The sequence below is a fragment of the Berghia stephanieae genome, chromosome 1 (assembly GCF_034508935.2).
Source record: "Berghia stephanieae isolate SIO BIC M18660-M18661 chromosome 1, UCSD_Bste_1.3, whole genome shotgun sequence".
Lineage (NCBI taxonomy): Eukaryota > Metazoa > Mollusca > Gastropoda > Nudibranchia > Aeolidiidae > Berghia > Berghia stephanieae.
The window spans coordinates 74,337,579-74,356,019 of record NC_088360.1 but is presented as its reverse complement, the minus strand read 5'-3'; the positions used below and the strand labels follow the sequence as shown (position 1 = coordinate 74,356,019).

The 18,441-nt window shown below is 35.9% G+C and overlaps 1 protein-coding gene across 1 annotated transcript; it reads left to right on the top strand.

Annotated features, from left to right (window-relative positions):
* Window positions 1-826: 826 nt before the first annotated feature.
* Window positions 827-18,042, top strand: LOC144956748 (3'(2'),5'-bisphosphate nucleotidase 1-like). The gene is made up of 9 exons (XM_078887434.1): window positions 827-978; window positions 6,580-6,681; window positions 8,321-8,431; window positions 8,605-8,653; window positions 9,173-9,316; window positions 10,033-10,178; window positions 11,127-11,379; window positions 15,345-16,937; window positions 17,958-18,042. The coding sequence occupies exons 1-8, from the start codon at window positions 853-855 to the stop codon at window positions 15,425-15,427; spliced, it is 1,014 nt and encodes a 337-aa protein (XP_078743560.1). The 5' UTR covers window positions 827-852; the 3' UTR covers window positions 15,428-16,937; window positions 17,958-18,042.
* Window positions 18,043-18,441: the final 399 nt, after the last annotated feature.

Below are 18,441 nucleotides of genomic sequence, written 5' to 3'. Positions count from 1 at the left end.
TCCCCGGTCAACAGCAACATTTAATATGTAGGACGGGACATGCCGCCTGTTAGGCGATATTACAATTTTTCAGACAAAGACAACGCTGTTAACGGCCAGGTACTCATTTTACACCTGAGTACGGTGAGAGAATGTGAGCAAAGAGCCTTGTCCAAAGACTCAACTATGCACCGAGCGCGAGGCTCGAACCCAGGACTTTCCGATCCCAAAGCGGGTGTCATACCACTAGACCATTATAATGCACGAGACCCATGGTCGACTAGAGTACTACCTATAGTTACGTCATGACTAGACCACATAGCCGCACTACTGTAGGAGTGTTCATTGATAGAGGGATGCGTGTGTGTCATAGAAATAGCCTTAGTGTCTGTGTGTGTGTGTGTATGTGTGTGTGTGTGTGTGTGTGTGTGATAGTCAAACTTTAGTAGGTTTAATGAAGTCTTGTCACACACGCGTGATACACCTATACGAATTTCCCTGCCACTGCCACCCAGACACACTAACATCTGACAAGGAGTGAGGGCTGTGGAAGAACCACAGACTACCGTGTGCAAACATTGGCGATTGGTATCGGATGGCAAGCTGTGATCGTTTGAATTTGAAATGATTCGAAACACTCGTTACCCCTCCGCTCGCTCGAATCCTGATCGTCTCAAGCTCGTCTCACGTGTCAAGATCGTCTCAAGCTCACAACCCGCTTGATCGTTTTACGATCGAGTGATCGTTTTACTGACTCGCTCTTCCGGCATTGAGATCGAGCACTGACTCGTGGCTTGGCGCTCGGTCGTCGATCGAGTAAAAGCGATCAAATAACCCAACACTAGTCGTCAGTCAGTTGATGGTTGATACAAAATGGCGACCTCAACAACTTCACCCCTTATTATGAGAATTTTGGCTGCCTCTGTGTCGGTTTCTCATCGAGCTGGAAATATAATTCGAGACATATTAAAGACTGGGAATTTAGGAATTGTGGAGAAGGTGATTATTGCTGTAATTAGTCGGTCAATTCCTGAGATTAAAATAGCCGGCTCTCCCATGCCCTCATCATAGTAGTCATAGAGAGCCTCGCCTTTGGCCGACCAACCTCCGCTGCACGTCCAACTCGCCTTGAGCATGCAATCACGTAAAATATAAAGATTTTTTAAAAAAACCTACCTCTGTTTCAAAAACTAGCATCTTTCAACTTTCTAAGAAACATTTTGATTTTTCAGAACTTTAGTTCGTTAAAAAAATACCGGCCAATCTGACCCGTTGAGTCGAATGAAAACGAAATCTTGTTGTTTACACGGTTCAAAGGAAATGCCGTAAATAAGCTTTCATGGACTTCCTGTGTTGTTTTTACAGTGTCACGTGACCGTTTTGAGAAATTTGTCGTCTGCTACAAATAATTAGACCGGTAGGGGGTAGATATTTTCGTTGGAGCAGAGAAAAAGTGAGTATTATTTCTTGGACTTGTAGAGAGGCCTAGGGTCCACCAGCAGTCAAGTTGATTGAATAAAAGAAAAAAAGGCCTTTTTTATCCGCCGCCACCACCACCGTGAGAGTAGAGAAGGGGGGGGGGGGTGTTGCATGAAGACGAAAGGGAGACGTGTCGCTTGGTGACCTTGTGTGACGTAGAGCTAGGCACTTTGATAAAATTTTCAAACTCAAAATATCTTAATTTGACCCAGTCAGGGGGATGGGACTTGAAAAAACATAAAATTTGATACCTTATTTGTTTATCTACGACTTACGGTTCCAGAGTTATTTATATTTTTCTGTTGACATTTTTTGTCAATTTTACAGAGAGAATCTGTGATCTCACTGCTGCCTCAAAACCAGCATCTCGCCGCTATAGGGAAATTTTGAGTTTTGCAGTCAACATGGCCCACTTATTGTTTTCAGTAATTTTGTTTCAATTAAAACATAAATGGCAAGTGTTAGGTATCATTTTAAAGGTGAGAAAATAAGCTTTATTTTCATATAAATCATTTTCATGTATGAAAAGTATGGACAAAATTAAGGATAAATGAAAATGGAAAAAAATATGAGGTTTTTGTTAAAAAAAGTGGGGTTGATGGCGGAAAAAAATAAAATAATGAGCGAGTGTATCAATTTTGATGAAATTTGGCAGAGATGTTCTTCAATTGATTGTCTATCGATGTATGAAGTATAATTAAAATGTATCCATAATTTAAAAAGTTCTTATAAGTCAAAATTTGATAAATTTTTATTTCAATAGCTTTCTGAGAAATACAATCAGGAATTAAGAATAAAATATACCGTTAGAAAGCTTGTTTTGTGCCCTTTAAAATGATACCAACATTAGTCACATAGGTTCACAAATAACGCCATGGTGACCAAAACATTAAAGGGCCAAAAATAAAGTTCCAAAAAACGAGTTTCACCTTACAGTGAGCCTATCGGCGGCCACTGAACTGGAGTTATCAAAGTGCCTAGTAGAGCATCTCAAGGATGCTGGCAGCAGTTGCAGGTGTTCTTAACCCTTAACGGCGAAGCTAATTTTTTGCTTTTAGATAATAGTTTGCTTTTATCTTTATTATTGTTAACGGGGAATACAGCGTTTCCACCAAGAGAGCAGTCAGACTATCGCAACTCGGACTTCAATTGTCTATAATCGTTTTGCCGTTACTTGTCTTTTGATGATAGAAGATTTGGTGTTAGGTCAAAGATCGAATTTCGCCGCTAAAAGGTTGCATTGCTACTGGATTTGCTCCCCCCCCCCCCCTCCCACCTTTTTTTTTTCTTCTTTTTTTTCACCTTAGTATTGTTGATTGCTATTTCCTTTTTTATGATTAGCAAGTGCCGTAGGAGTCTCACAGGATGCAGGAGTACTGCAATTAACCCTTTGCCAGTGACACTGATTTTTTTTTGTTTTCAAATGATAGTCTTCATTTATATTATTTTTTAACGCAGAAAAAAAAAAACGTTTCCACCATAAGAGCAGTAAGAATATTGATAAAAACCGCTTTGAGCACGTTGGGTGGATATTGCCCTCTATAAAAGCTCAAATTCTTAAATTGTAATTTGTTTTTTGTCTTTTGATGAAAACGGTAAGATTTTATTTTTGGTCCAAGTAAGATTGATATTCGCCTTTAAAAGGTTAAGTTGTTTTGTTTTTTTTTCAGGTTTTTGCTTTTTTTCAAATGCCTAGTGAGAGAGAAAAAACAAAACAATCATACATGTATCTGCAAACAGCAGAACGTTTTCATTTTACAATGAGATGGGAAGGGGAAGGGATAACACTATGACAAGAGAGAGAGAGAGAGAGAGAGAGAGAGAGAGAGAGAGAGAGAGAGAGATGGGCGGGGAATGGGGGGGGGGGGGGGGATAGTAAGGGGGAATGGGAAAAGATGAAAGAAACAATGGGTTGCCTGATGACGTAGATCAAAGGATTGTTACAGCGGTGTTCACGGTGCGTACTTCGTGAAATTTTAACCTTTTACAGTGACACTGATTTTTTTCTCCAGATTGCTTATGCAGAATAGATCGTTTCCACCAAGAGAGCAGTAGTAAGAGTATATTTCGACTCGGGCTTCAATTAAACTATAAATCGCAAAGCTTGTCTTTTAATGATAACATTAAGACTAAGATCTGGAGTTTGGGGAGTGTAAGATGGAATCTCGCCATTAATGGTTAAAATTGTTTTGATTTAAAAAAAACAACTCACACACACACACACACACACACACACACACGAGCGCGCGCGGTAACGACAGCGAGGACCATCACTGACAGAATGTTGCAACGGTAAACCGGTTTACGTGTACATAGATCCTGAGGCTAGATGCCCCGTTACCGTGTACGTAGGCACTCCCAAAAAAAAAAGGAAGAAAGAACGAGACACACACACACACATACTCACACACACACACACACACACCACACACACACACAGTCTCGCATCCTCTACGAACTAATTTTGCGCACCAATTTTTACTGCACTTATGCACCAAATTGCATACTTATCTAGGGACACTTTTTTCCGTATCTTTTTCTCAATAAACTTTTTAAAAAACCTTTGTTTTGCGCGGCTATTGCGCGGCAGGCGGCTGGCACTAGGGGGCACCAACCTATGGGTCAGACGAGAAAAACACACGATTTAGCGAGGAGTGAATCATTAAATATTTAGGATATAATTTCAAACACAACTTTTGAAATTCATCAAGGATTGTCTAGTACCGAATGTTTTTTTATAGAAAACAAATGTATCTTCAAATCTAAACTGCTTTTGACGGTAAGCGGTAAGTTTTTATTTATTTTTCTGTCCAAACGAATTATTTGTCCTGGTTATAGAAGCTAAGTATTGGTAACACCGGCTCAGCTCTCTAGTCATAGGGGCCAGGGGTGAGAATAGCGAGAAGTGGCGAAGACCTCTACTCTCATCCCGGGGGTGAGAGCTCGATCGATTTTTTATTCTCATCCCGGGGGTGAGAATAGTCACTCCGCTAGAATAATCACTCATACTCATACTCCTCGTCATAATCATACTCTCCTCTCATACTCATACTCATTCTCATTTATTTCCTCTCTAATTTTAACTTAAATACAACAGACAACTGCGGAAAGATAAATTGGCCTTTAAAAAACATTCATCGTGAAACCATATTTTTGGATGTAGGATAATCCGTAATAATAATAAAGTCAAAGTCTGATGATTTAAATTTACTTGAAAATCGTCCACCAAGATATTACCGTATGGTGAAAATAGTCTCCCACATTATTATCACCAAGATATTACCGTACGGTGAAAATGTCGGCCCCACTATTATCACCGTACAGCGAATAATATAGCCTTCCACACCATTATTACCATACGGTGAAAATAGTGTGTCAGGCTATTTTCACCGCAAGATGAAAATCGTCTCCCACACTATTATCACCGTACGAAGAATAAAGCTTTCCACACCATTATAATGAATATATGTAGTCTCCCGCACTATTATCACCGTACACTGAATATAGCTTTCCACACCATTATCACCGTACGGTGAAAATCGTCCACCATGATATTACCGGACGGTGAAAATAGTCTCCCACACTATTAACACCGTACAGTGAATATAGCCTGCCAAACCGTTATAGTGAATATAGTCTCCCACACTATTATCACCAAGATATTACCATACGGTGAAAATAGTCGGCCCCACTGTTATCACCGTACAGTGAATAATATAGCCTTCCACACCATTATTACCGTACAGTGAAAATATTGTGTCAGGCTATTTTCACCGCAAGATGAGAATCGTCTCCCGCACTATTATCACCGTACACTGAATATAGCCTTCCACACCATCGTCCACCAAGATATTACCATACGGTGAAAAATATCTCCTGCACTATTATCACCGTATCGTAAAAATCGTCCACCAAAATATTACCATACGGTGATAAAAGTCTCCCACACTATTATCACCATACGCTGAAAATCGTCCACCAAAATATTACGGGACGGTGAAAAGTCTACCACTACCACATTATTATCACCGTACGGTGAAAATCGTCCACATAGATATTACTCGTACGGTGAAAAAAGTCTCCCACATTATTATCACCGTACGGTGAAAATCGTCCACCAAAATATTACGGGACGGTGATTAAAGTCTCCATCACTATTATCACCGTCCGTACACTGAAAATCGTCCACCATAATATTACGGGACGATGAAAAAAGTCTCCCACACTATCATCATCGTATGGTGAACATCGTTCACCAAGATATTACCGTACGGTGAAAATTGCCTCCTACACACGGTCAGGCTATTATCACTGTACGGTGTAAATAGCATGACAGATTATTTTCACCGTACGGTGAAAATAGCGGCTTCCTTATTATTATGTTGGAATGTTCAAGTTCAAGATAAAGAAAATTGAGTCTAAATTAAAAATGACTAGAATTTGAAGATTTATGTTTTTTGAGGTTTAACAAACTCATTTGTATTTGTATGATTAAAACTTAAAAGTCAATGTTCAGTCCCATTTTAGATGATTGGTCGCAAATGTCCTATTTCTCTGGGTGGGGATCCTGACCTCCCATAGCGGGCAGGGAGGTACATACTGTGTCTTCTATCCCTTATATCTGTTTTCCAACATGCTTTCTGTCTTTGTCTTGGAATGAGATTACTTGGTTTTGTCCTGGCTCTGGCCGGAGTCCTAGCCGGGAGGGAAACAGTCAAATGCATAGTTATTGTTTTGGGAGATGATATTTTTTTCCTTGTAAATCATCTCTCTGTTATGTATTATTATTTTTATTTTGAATGTAAAAGGTAAGCATTTGAGTGTATTCCTCTTTGTTGGATTTTGTGCTTGTGTCTAGATGAGACTTCTAGGTGATTTCAAACTAATTACATTGGTGGTATGCTCTTGGAATCTACATCTGATCCCTATTTGTTCTCAGTTCCCCTTTGTCTTACTTTTTCTTGGGTGCTTTAATTGTAATTCTAGAACTTTTTACTATCCCATTTTCTTCCTTTTTACTGGCGCCGATATAACCTAAACGTGTTGCAAGCGCCGTAAAACCCTTAAAAACAAACAAAACAATGTCCTATTTCTTACTTATTGTTTTCATTTTTTGAACAGGGTAAAAATGATTTACAAACAGAGGCTGACCGTGCTGCACAACGTTGTATAATATCATCATTAAGCAGTCTGTTTCCAAAAGTGTCAATTTTTGGAGAGGAGGTAAGATGAAGGGGCATTAGAGATTGACCTGCTATATTGCTATTTCGTTGTTTAGCTCAAGTACAATTAAATATACATAAGTCATATGCCTGTCCTGAATATTCTATATTTTACTTCATTGATTGCACATGGTGGCATTTGACATGTATACTTTAAATACCTGTACAAAGTCAACACAGTCTTAGATTACAATTTTTTCCAGGAATTCTGGTCAATTACCTGTTTGTTTAAAAGCATTTTTGTTGTGTTCCTATGTCCTACATATTGCAAATTTATTGGGGCAGTTGCTCCTAATGTTGTATCTGGTTTGTTTTTTTTTGTCTAGTGTTAAAGTCAAGTATTGATATTGCCAAATTTGACAACTGTTGTTATAGATTGTATTGTGGATGTTATTTTTAAAAAGGTTCTTGAGCTCTTTTATAAAAGTTCTCATTACGACCGCGTTTGGGAATGCAAATTGGGAATGAGTCCAAAATTTCAAAGGAGGGGTTCAAGAATACTTTTATTATATCCCTCAAATGACTTCAAACATTCTCATCAACTTTTTAACACCAAAGGTGGAAATTTAACTAATATTAAAATATTTGACCTGAAGAATGACCATTGTGGCAAAGATATCATTATGTGTTTATTATATATTTATAGAAAACCAGTTATCATGTGCGGAAGAAAAATATTTCTTGAACTCCTATGGGTTTTTTACAAAGGATATTACGGATGCTTTATAATATTTGTGCTGTTATGCTATAGTAAAATCAGGTTTTCCCCAAAACGAAAGGGGTATAATATTATTTGTTAAGGGCTTTTCATACAATATTATTGTATATTAGTGTACATTTTATTTTTTGTTTTACTTAAGTTGTGCTGGGATCTCATTTTTGCTCTGTGTAGACATTCTTTGAATGATGAATAGCTCAGTTATTTGTTATTGTTAATAAATGAGTTAATTGTTGCACCTAGCTGAAAAAAAAAAAAGCATTGTCCTCACCTTAGAATAGGTTAATAGGAATTGCAAGCATTGCAGAAGGGCAAAATGGTTGAGAGCGTTATATTTTTTTTTCTCTTAAATTCTTTTGAATTCTATTCTGATTTATTTGTAATATCGTTTGACATCTCTATAACCCATTGAAAATCCTGCTCACAAAGGATTGTGAAATACACAGGAAAATCAGTCGTGATTCAGAACTGTTATTTGTAGGAAATTGTGGACTCAAGTTTAATGAGTTTTGACTTTTAGGTGGAGTTGTACTAAAAGGAGATTGTATTTTTCAATTTAAAATTATTTTTTTTTCATGATAGTAGAATTTTAGCATTTTACCTTTCCTGTTAAGATAGCCTTCATAATATGTGCTGTCTGTTGTTGATTTTCTGAATTTGTAAATTTCCTAATATCCCTGTGACCTTATCTCAGCATCTACTCATAATAATGACATCAAAGAAAGTGCAAAATATTTATGGATTTATTTAGAAATTTTAAAAATGGTCATTGCGATTGTTTTTCCTGCTCTGTCAATTTATGTTGAAAGATTTTAATTTTTTTTCAAGTTAAGACATGTTTACTCAAGTGCTTGCATCTTCATACAAGATAAGAATCAAATATATTACTGATTTTATTTTGATATTATTTTTTTCAATCCAGACTCTTGACCCATCTGAAAATGTTTCGGGTAATTCTTTGGTAACAGATTTAGATCCTGCTGTCCTGAAATATGCCTGTCCAGAAATATATAAAAATGTCTCAGATGAACAGGTAGGAATCATTTTATTTCATTACAATTTTTATATTTTACAATTACCTTAAAATCTGTCTGATCCCAGGTGTACTTAAATCGATATCCTGGAAACTTTTAGGGTTTGCATTAATGATACTTAATCAAAATGCTTTACATTAGACCTATTTACAATTTGAATCTGCCATTTCAGATCGTCATTTGGGTGGACCCCCTTGATGGAACAGCAGAATTTACACAAGGTAAATACTGATTTATTTAAAATACAAATAATTTTTTCATGAGTTTTTAAAATATGAGCACTTATTTCAATCCTTTTTTTAAAACAAATCACTAAAAATTGCCGACTATGGAATTATTCCACATTGTCATGATGATATATAAAACTGGAAATCCTGCATTGCTCAGCATGGTTGAATTCCGTTCACTCTGGAACTGCCCTGATCAATTTTAGTGACTTTGTTTCCAAGCCAAGACATTTAGAGATTATGGCTTTTTACTTTCTGATTTGATTTCCCAACCAATTCCCATGCAAATTGATTAAGCTGTCGTGATGGACAAAAATATAATGCCAATGACGATTTCAACCAAATCATCAATTCTTGATTTGATAGGGGGGGGGGGGGTCTAGTTTGTATTAAATCAATCATATATAGAGTTATTGTCCAATTTAATTAGAAGATTTCTGACTTTTGAAACGTTTTGATCTGTTTTGCTCGTTATATTACATATTTTCTCTCTTTTAAATACTTCTATTCCAGGTTTGTTGGATCATGTGACAGTGTTGATTGGCATTGCTGTCAATGGTGTTTCCAAAGGTGGAGTTATCTATCAGCCATACTACAACTATGACAAAGGATCTGATCTTCCTTTGGGACGATGCATCTGGGGGCTTGTTGGCTTAGGTAAATAGATACAATGAGAGCTCACAACTATTTAGAGCCAGCTCTAGATGTTTAGGTCAAATTCACGATGACCACTTTCATATTTTATTTAGATCTGTAAATTTTCAGCCCAGGGGGCTGTTTTCATACTTTTTAATGATTCTCAGTTTCCAGTCTTTCAACTGTCAAACATTGAGACCCTTTATTTTTATCTTTAACATTGAAACCACCAAGTCTAATAATAGAGGAATGAGTAATTTCTGCTAACAGGTTTTACCGATTATGATCGCAGCATTTATCATGAACCGTTAGGCTGTTTATTTCATCTGAGGTTATGAGATTGAAAATGGCTTGATACTTGCCATCTATTTCTGTTATTCCGGAGGCCAATTTTCCACCCAGAAAATTATTATATTTTTATCTGATAAGTAAAGCACCCGATTCCCAATTCTAGATGAAGCTAGGGTATACAGCTCCATGCTAGACAACTCAGCTGTGATTAAAATTGGATATTCTAAAGTACAGTTGTTGTGAGAATTATGTACTCAATTCACAATAGCTCCAAAACATTCTTTTCTCATCTGACTCCCCCCCACCCCCCTCCCCCCCTTTTTTTTTTTTTTTTATCAAAGCCACATCTACCTAATGAGAAGCCAGGATAAATAGCCAGAGGATCAGTTAAACATTCTCTACTACAAAATTGAATTTCTTTATTTCCTCTTTACTTTTACTCTTAGGTGCTTTCGGTTTTACAAGTCAAAGTCTTCCATCAGATAAAAATCTGATCACAACTACGCGATCTCATTCCGACCACATTGTGACTGGGGCAGTTGATGCATGTGAACCCACAGAAGTAGTTAGAGTAGGAGGAGCTGGCCATAAGGTGCAAGTCTTTTTAAATTTTTTTCTTTTTCAATTAAGAGAGTGGGTTTATTCATGATGAATGCAAGTTAGTATATTTAGTTAGCCTTTTGTTTGTTTAGCCCTTTTAAGTTTTATTATTGAGAATAATTATTTGTCTATAGATTTTATTGCACATATTTATGCAAGCTATAATTTAAATATTTGTAGTGTGTTAAGTCAGCATTGTGCTTCTATGATATTTTTTTTTATTGTGCTCAATTTAGGATTCTACAGACAACAATTATTCATTAAGTTTATGATTGGTTTTGAAACGAATATGTGATGGCGCTTTAAGTATTTTAGATAATTTTTTAAAGAGGTTATACATCTTGTTTTCAAATAATTTCATTAAAAGCATTGATTCAGTTTGCCTGAGTTTTTATTTCAATTTTATTCATCTGGATGAACTAACAGATGCTGCCATCATTTGATTGGCTCTCAAAAAATGAGACTCCTTTGAGAGTGCAATATAAAGCTCACTCTGCATCCGAGCAATAATGCAAATTAATGTAAAGAGGGTTTGATAATAGATGGTATATTGGTAACATATTTACTATATCGTGTATCATTGTGCCATCAAAGCAATACAGATATAGCAAAATTGCAAGGGGGAAAAAAAGAATGCCATGGTTCAAATATAGTTTCTAACTTATGTCATTAGAACGTTTGTTTGGATGTGTTATGCAACGAGGAAACTACCCTTTTGTTATTGTTGCAAGGTTTTCATTCCATTTCATTAAGTTAATATTTTTAAAATCTATGATAATCATTCTCTCTCTCTCTCTCTCTCTCTCTCTCTCTCTCTCTCTCTCTCTCTCTCTCTCTCTCTCTCTCTCTCTCTCTCTCTCTCTCTCTCTCTCTCTCTCTCTCTCTCTCTTTCTCGCGTGCTCTCGAAAATATTAACCTCCAATATTTATTCAATCTTCAGGTTCTTCTTTTGATAGAAGGGAAGGTTCATGCTTATGTATTTGCTAGCAAAGGCTGTAAGAAATGGGACACATGCGCACCAGAGGCTGTCCTTCATGCAATAGGTGGATGCTTGACTGACATGTTGGGCAAGCCTATATTGTATCACGAGAAAGTGCAACAGAGGAATGCTGGTGGTGTCTTGGCAACCGTAAAGAATCATAATTGGTACCTAAACAAAATTCCTCAAACCATCAAGGATAATTTTGTCTCTGGTATGTGGAAGTAAATTATAGTGCTAATATATAAATGTGTGATCATGAAGAGTTGACTTCAAAATACAGTAAAATTACTTTAAACCGAAAGAAGCTAAACCGAAAAATACCTTAAACTGCAAAGAATTTAATAAATTGTACTAGTTTCTTCATTATCTTTGTACTAATTCTTACGATGAACCGAAATACTTCTAAGCAGGACTTTCTTTAAACCGAAACAACTTGAGAGCACCTTCCCTTTTTCTCTCTCTATTTTTCTTCAAAAATTCGGGAAGGTGGCCACACGTAATAATGCCCGACGATATTAAACAAAGTGCGTAACTCCTAGTCTGTGGTGATGGGTGGGGTGGGGGTGGGGGTGTAGGCAAACACTTCAATCACTGCACTTGGGTTTGGCCAACACCACAATCGCACAGACTGGAAAAGGAAGACAGCGGATGACTGGCAGGCGAAAAATGAGGAAAGAGGGGGAGTTGGGGTGTAGAATCACGCAAGTGAGATGTTATCACTCGTGTGTTGATGCTTTGGAACTGACAAATTTTCAACACGAGAATAAGGAGGGAGGGGGGGGGGGTGGTAGACAACTTACCATTGACATGCCATTTCATTTCCACTTTGTTTAAATGTGCGTGTGAGGGGGGGGGGGGGGGGGGGAGAGGGTTCTATGTAATTAGGCCTTTGAACCTAATGGCTTTTCAACAAAAGAGGGGTGTGTAGTAGACAGCTTAGCATTGACACGCCTTTTCATTTCCATTTCACTTCACCTCTGAGTAGCTGCGCGTCATTCTTTATCAATTATCGCACAAGAACTTTCGATCTTATTTTAGCTTTGCATTTTACTAAATGATGTCTAAAATAAAGCACTGTGCTTACACGTTGGAGTTTAAAATCAAAATACTATGTGAAGTCGATGAAAAAAAAGTTGATCAAGACGGAGATGTGTAAAATACACGGCATCCCGAACTCAACTCTTTCAACAATTTTGAATTGAAAACGAAAACCCCCAAAAATATTTTTTAAACACACCAAAAAAAAATTTTTTTTTAATTTAATGGTTACGAAGGCGTCTTTTATTCAACAACTCCATATAACGGGAAACCCATGATACGATTAAATGAGCAAATTCCTTAAATAGTTACTACCCTTGAAAAACATTGCAAAACGGGAACTTGCTTTAAACCAAAATGTCTTTAAACCGAAATGGTTTAGAAGGTCCCCAAAATTTCGGTTTAAAGTAATTCTACTGTAGATGGATTTTTTTGAAATCTCTCTCTCTCTCTCTCTCTCTCTCTCTCTCTCTCTCTCTCTCTCTCTCTCTCTCTCTCTCTCTCTCTCTCTCTCTCTCTCTCTCTCTCTCTCTCTCTCTCTCTCTCTCTCTCTCTCTCTCTGTTTTATTGTTGTTTTTTTTTGTTTTTTTAATGTTATTCAGCTATAGATTTGAATATATGCAAAGCCTTGATTAATTCAAAGTTTGAGAGCTACTTTCAGGTCTCCCTGCTGGAATTAATTCTCTAGTTCAGTTGCTTTTATGATTTTGGACTGCTATAAGGGTTTGACATAAAAACAAGTAAATTTTCAGAGAGAATAGAATTTGAGTTAATTCACAAAGTTGTTCAAGACATTCTAATGATCTTTTTAAAAAAAATATAAAACATAATATTTGAATATATATAATTTGAAAATCATTGTGCAAAGTCAGAAGACTCATCGATAACTGAGTTGTTCCTCCTCCTGTTGGGTACAATTGGAATGAAGACTGTTTTTCATTACTCCAGGTGCATTGAGTCATGAAAGAAAATCTAGTTGACATAATTTATTGGTTATTGCACTATAGATTTGTTTTAAAAGGCAAGCTAACTTTTTTAGTCATTGGTTTATTGAACTAATAGATAAAGGGAATCTCCAGCTCAAACCGGCTCCCATAAAGTTTGTTCTGCAAGGCTTAGACTTTTATTAGTTGGGCCCTGGCCTTAGACTCAAAGATGCAACCTTTAATAATACTAACAATAGGCATAACTCGGACACCAACTCTAAGCTTATTATTTAAAACGTTTTTAAAAATATTGATTCACACGTGGTCAGACTCAAGCATATCAACTTCCTGGCAAGATGTAGTATTACACGTTCCTTATATACTACATTTAACTTGATTTTGTATCCTTGATTATTTATACAGACCATGCCATCTTTAAGCAAGATTTGGACTCAAGCACACTAAATGGCGTTTACAAATTTTTGCAATATAAACTACAGGACATTAAGTGTGGTAACTTTGGCTTCAGGCACACTTCATTACAAAACTGCATCTGATTCTGATTGTTAATCGTTATTGTATCCACTCCCTTTCATGGACCAGTGAATTAACAAAAATACGCTGGAGAGGAAGGGGCCCCAAGAGGAGGAGTTAGGGCAGGAAGATGATGGAGTAGAAGTGGCGCGCCTTCTTCCTCAGAAATGTTGCAACTTTTTTATGAAATCGACTGGTCTCACATCTAAATTCGAGGCAATTGTAAAGCCGTGCAACAGAGCATTGTTTCACATGGCAAGCAAGGCTCAAGTGCTGAATTCTTTTCACGAAAAAAGAGGGACCCTCCCCAACACTAGAATTCTTTCCTGTGACAAATTACTCAATGTTTTTCTTATTGAGTGTTTTTATTCCATTTTTGCCATGATGAGTTATTAAAATAAAAACACAAATAAACAAAAACGAAGCCAAAATCAAACCCAACTATGCCAGGTAATTATAAATAATGCTACTACATCGGTGGTGTTGTGAGATCATGACTAACAAATGGAAAATACTCATGAAATTTCATTCCTGGAAATCTTTGGATTATGTCTACTTCGAATTCAAGCACGCTTCGACATTAACCCTCTCCTTACCAGCACTTTTCAGAATTTTCCCCAAAACTTCACACCCACCCATCGTAAAAAAACAGACATTTCTTACTCAAACAGAAAGCACCAAGCACATTCTATTCATAAGTATTGATCGACAATAGGAGCTCTATAACAGAATGTCAAGTTTTTATAGCTATAGCAAAAGAAATTAAATCTGGATGAGAAAAGTGACAGTTGCATCGTAACAAATGTGATGATTTTCCAATAGGTGGTAAGGAGAGGGTTAAGCATGCCTAAATCAATTCCCATTGACCGTGCTTAAAGAAGGCGTGGACTCTACCTGCAATAGCACCATAAGCAGACCTGCCGTTCATACCGATTAATCGGTATCATACCGATTTGCAAGACCTTTTTTTCGTATTTACCGATTTCCTGATTTACTTGCCGATCGTACCGATTTCCCGATCTGCATGCCGATCGTACCGATTTCACCAAGTGACCAAGGGCCCGCAGCCCTCCACCCCTCTCTTTTACGTTTACTTTGTGCTTTACGTTGCACGTTAAGATTTTCAAGTCTCGTGAACTTTGACCCGTCCCGCGATACCTCGATAGATCACATGACGTAGCGAGCCTCTTTGTGATGCCCTCACACAGATAGAAAACACACACGGCGCGTTATTTAGTTTTCATTTCCTTTGTGAAGCGACAGCGAGCTGTACTGGTAAACCACCGCGGTCCCTGGCTTCTGACTCGTTACCAAGTGCCACCATCTTTAAATAAGTTAGTAGTCCGATTGCCAGATTGGCGTTGTGCATGCCATTTTGGGTGTTGGGGAAAAATGGGGGGGGGGGGGGGGAGGTTGTGACGCTTTGGTTAGTTTGAGTGACAAGTGTCAAATTGTCAGAATTAGATGAGTAGCCCAACCATTGGATAATTTTACGTCTCATACTGATTTTTTTCCCCAGATACTGATTTATTTACAATGTCATACTGATTTCCTTTTTCGTGAAGTGGCAGGTCTGCATAAGAATATCAGTCTGACTGGATTGGTTGATAATTACTTTCCAATATGCCTATACTGGAAGTGAATGATTTCTCTTATGATGATTACATTATCTTTACAGATCTACCCATGGACGCCTCAAATAAAGACAGAGGAGACGTTGGCAGTCTAGGTTCTTCTGTTGATCCCCCAAGTTATGGCTGATGACAGAAAAGTCATGATACTATTCTGAATCAATGTACTCATTTCTTAGACATATTGAGAGTTGTTTTTGATCGCTGATTTTACATATTATCTTATTTTTCAAATTCAATTTGTTACCAGTTTGGAAGTAAAACCTACTGTACATTTAATTCATTTTCTATAGACTGTTCTTATATGGAATTCTATGGCTAATAAAATATAACCAGATGAATGAATATTTTATGAAACAAGTAAGATACAGCATTGTTTATTTAGTTAATTGAACAGATTTTGCAACATTGTCTAACGGTCACATAAAAAGAATTCTTTACCCTTCCTTTACATTTCATTTCATCCCATTACCTGATGCATTAAGTGATCATGCAAAGTCATGGTTTCACAAAGAATTTTATTTAAATATTTTTTCGTCATCTTTAAAAAAAGTATTCTTTTTTAAACATTTATTGTGATATTGTAAGTATTTTTGATAGTCTGGTGTTTTGTTTTTTTGTGTGGATTTTTTGTTTTGTTTTTGAGGATATCTACATAATAATAAGTATTGTTCTTTAAGTTTATATAACTATCCTAAAGTTGAAACGATTACAGATTAAAAAAAATAATGAATAGAGTATTTTTGATAAAAGGCAGAATTGAAAGAAATCAGAACAATTCCATAAAAATCAGCAAAAATAGTATGAGAGTCATCCATCCCTATCAAACACCACTGGTCACATTTCAGTCATTAAATTTACCTTACTTTTATGTTGATGTCAATGTCAAGATCAATTGCGAGATATCCAATTCTAGTATTTTTTAAAATTTATGATTAACTCAAAACTTTAAAATCTTTTTCAAGTTTAAGGATTATTACTCTTCAAACTTACTGGAAGTAAGTAATGTTAAAATAAAGGATGTAACAATAGTAAAAAGTCAAGTATGCCTCCTCCCCCACTGCGTATTTTTTTTCTTTTTTTTTTTTTTTAAGAAAAAGGTCAAAAGGAAGTAACTTTAAATTATTAATGACTGATTTTTTTATTTTTTTTCTTTTTTTTTTCTTTTGAGATCATAATTTCTTCTACCATTTAATTAATTTTGAAATAAATACAGACCTGTTGACACAACAAAAATTCTAAGTCTTTTCCCATTGAAGACCAAATTACTTCTGTTACTACTCTCTCAAACAGTGACATCTAATATCAGGTTAGAGTCAAATTAAGTGTCTGTAAAGATTAAAGAAACAATGTTAGAAGAGTTGACATTTTAAAATTATTTTTGTGCTTTACTCATTTGGAGGGGGGGGGGGGGGGGTTCGAAAAAAAAATGTTTTTGATAGGCCTCTCTCAGATTTTTGTCACTACTAAGAATTAAAGTATTATCTTTATCTATTTAAGGAAGCATGGCACCACCCAAGTTAATTCTTTCATTGATTTACGTTGGTTCAGTCATAAATTTATTTTCTATGATTAATGTGAATATTACTTTATTTAACCAATGTCACAGATTTTTGACTACTTAAGTTTCCTTTATGTAGGTATGGCAAACCCTCTTATCGAGTCATGGCTTTATTGGCAAACGAGAATTTTAACTCAAATCGTCTCTCTCTTTTTCCATTTTCAGTCCGTCAAATAAAACGTTTTTGGTATCAAATTAAATCTCAAATCTTCATCTTTAAAAAAAACGTTCATGCTTTTTTCATATGATTTGCCGTTATTTCATGGCTTTGAGTTGAAGAAGAGGAGTAAACTTCGATTTTGGAACCGGCGCTCTGCTACTCGATCACCGTAACTGACGGTTGTCTTTTCTCTCCGCTCGGCTGGTCGCGTCAGCGCTATTAATAGTAACGTCAATGGCTGCATCCGAAAGAAAATTGAACAAGCTTTCATTCGATACCAGATTCGCATTTTTATGATTTTTTTTTCAAAGGTTGAAGTTTCAAGTTAAAAACTTTAAATTGATAAAAAAATTGAGAAAAATTTGAAAATTTGGACGATTCTGGTATCAAAAGAAAGTTTAAAATCTCAGCTTTAAAATGATGTATACGAAAGCAAGATTAATAGCTTTGCGTTCACCAGCCAACTGAAAACGAAACTACAACTACAACATTTGCCGTATTCACTTCACTCATATGCCGGCTCAGGCAAGGGGCATAATCGCTGATATTTCGTAACTTTGCGTTGAAATTGACAATTTTGGCTTTGTCAGCTACTTTAGGGGCAAATTATTTCTATTTTACTTAGAGTTGAGCTCAGAAAAAAAATACACATATTGTTTATAAAAAGATGTGTATTGTTAGAAAGTTACAGAGGTCTGGTTTGAATATTTATGAAAATACGGCATTTTGAAAACGGACAAAAGGTTGCTTTCAAAGAAGGACAAATTTTGGCGATTTTCTACAAATTTCGAAATAACATATCTTTTTTAATTATTTAACCAATTTTAATAATTTTTATACCATTTTAATCAGGAAAAAAAGTTCTACCTGTTGAATGCAACTTAAAGACAACAATTATATAATCTAAATTTGGGTTTTCCGTACCTACTTTATGTGTAGTGAAATAATATTAAATTTACATTAAATAATTTTAAAAGTTAAGTTACGCATTATCAAATGTTTACGGTGTTTTGAAAAAGAAAAATGTTCTATGTTTTAAAAAAGAGAGATAATGATAGTATTATTAGTCAGTGTGGTTTTGTGTTGAAAATAGTTGTGATGTGAATAAAACATGATAAAAGCATTTATATATATATAATCTCTTAGATACCTATATTGATCTGCAAATTGTACAGATACGTATATATATTTTTGGGGCCAAAGTTGGTCAAATTCGGATTTTGATGTTTAAATCAGATACTGATATGTGACCAAATGGAGCCAAACTTAATATCCCTAATCTAAAACATTTAAAAGGGGTAAAATCATGCAATTTAAGGTAAACACAGATTTTTTTCATCGAAATTTTAATTTTTTGGAGGAAAAATATTCAGTTTATTTATTTTTATTTTTTTTGTTTATTGGCTGTTGTAGGTCTTCCTAT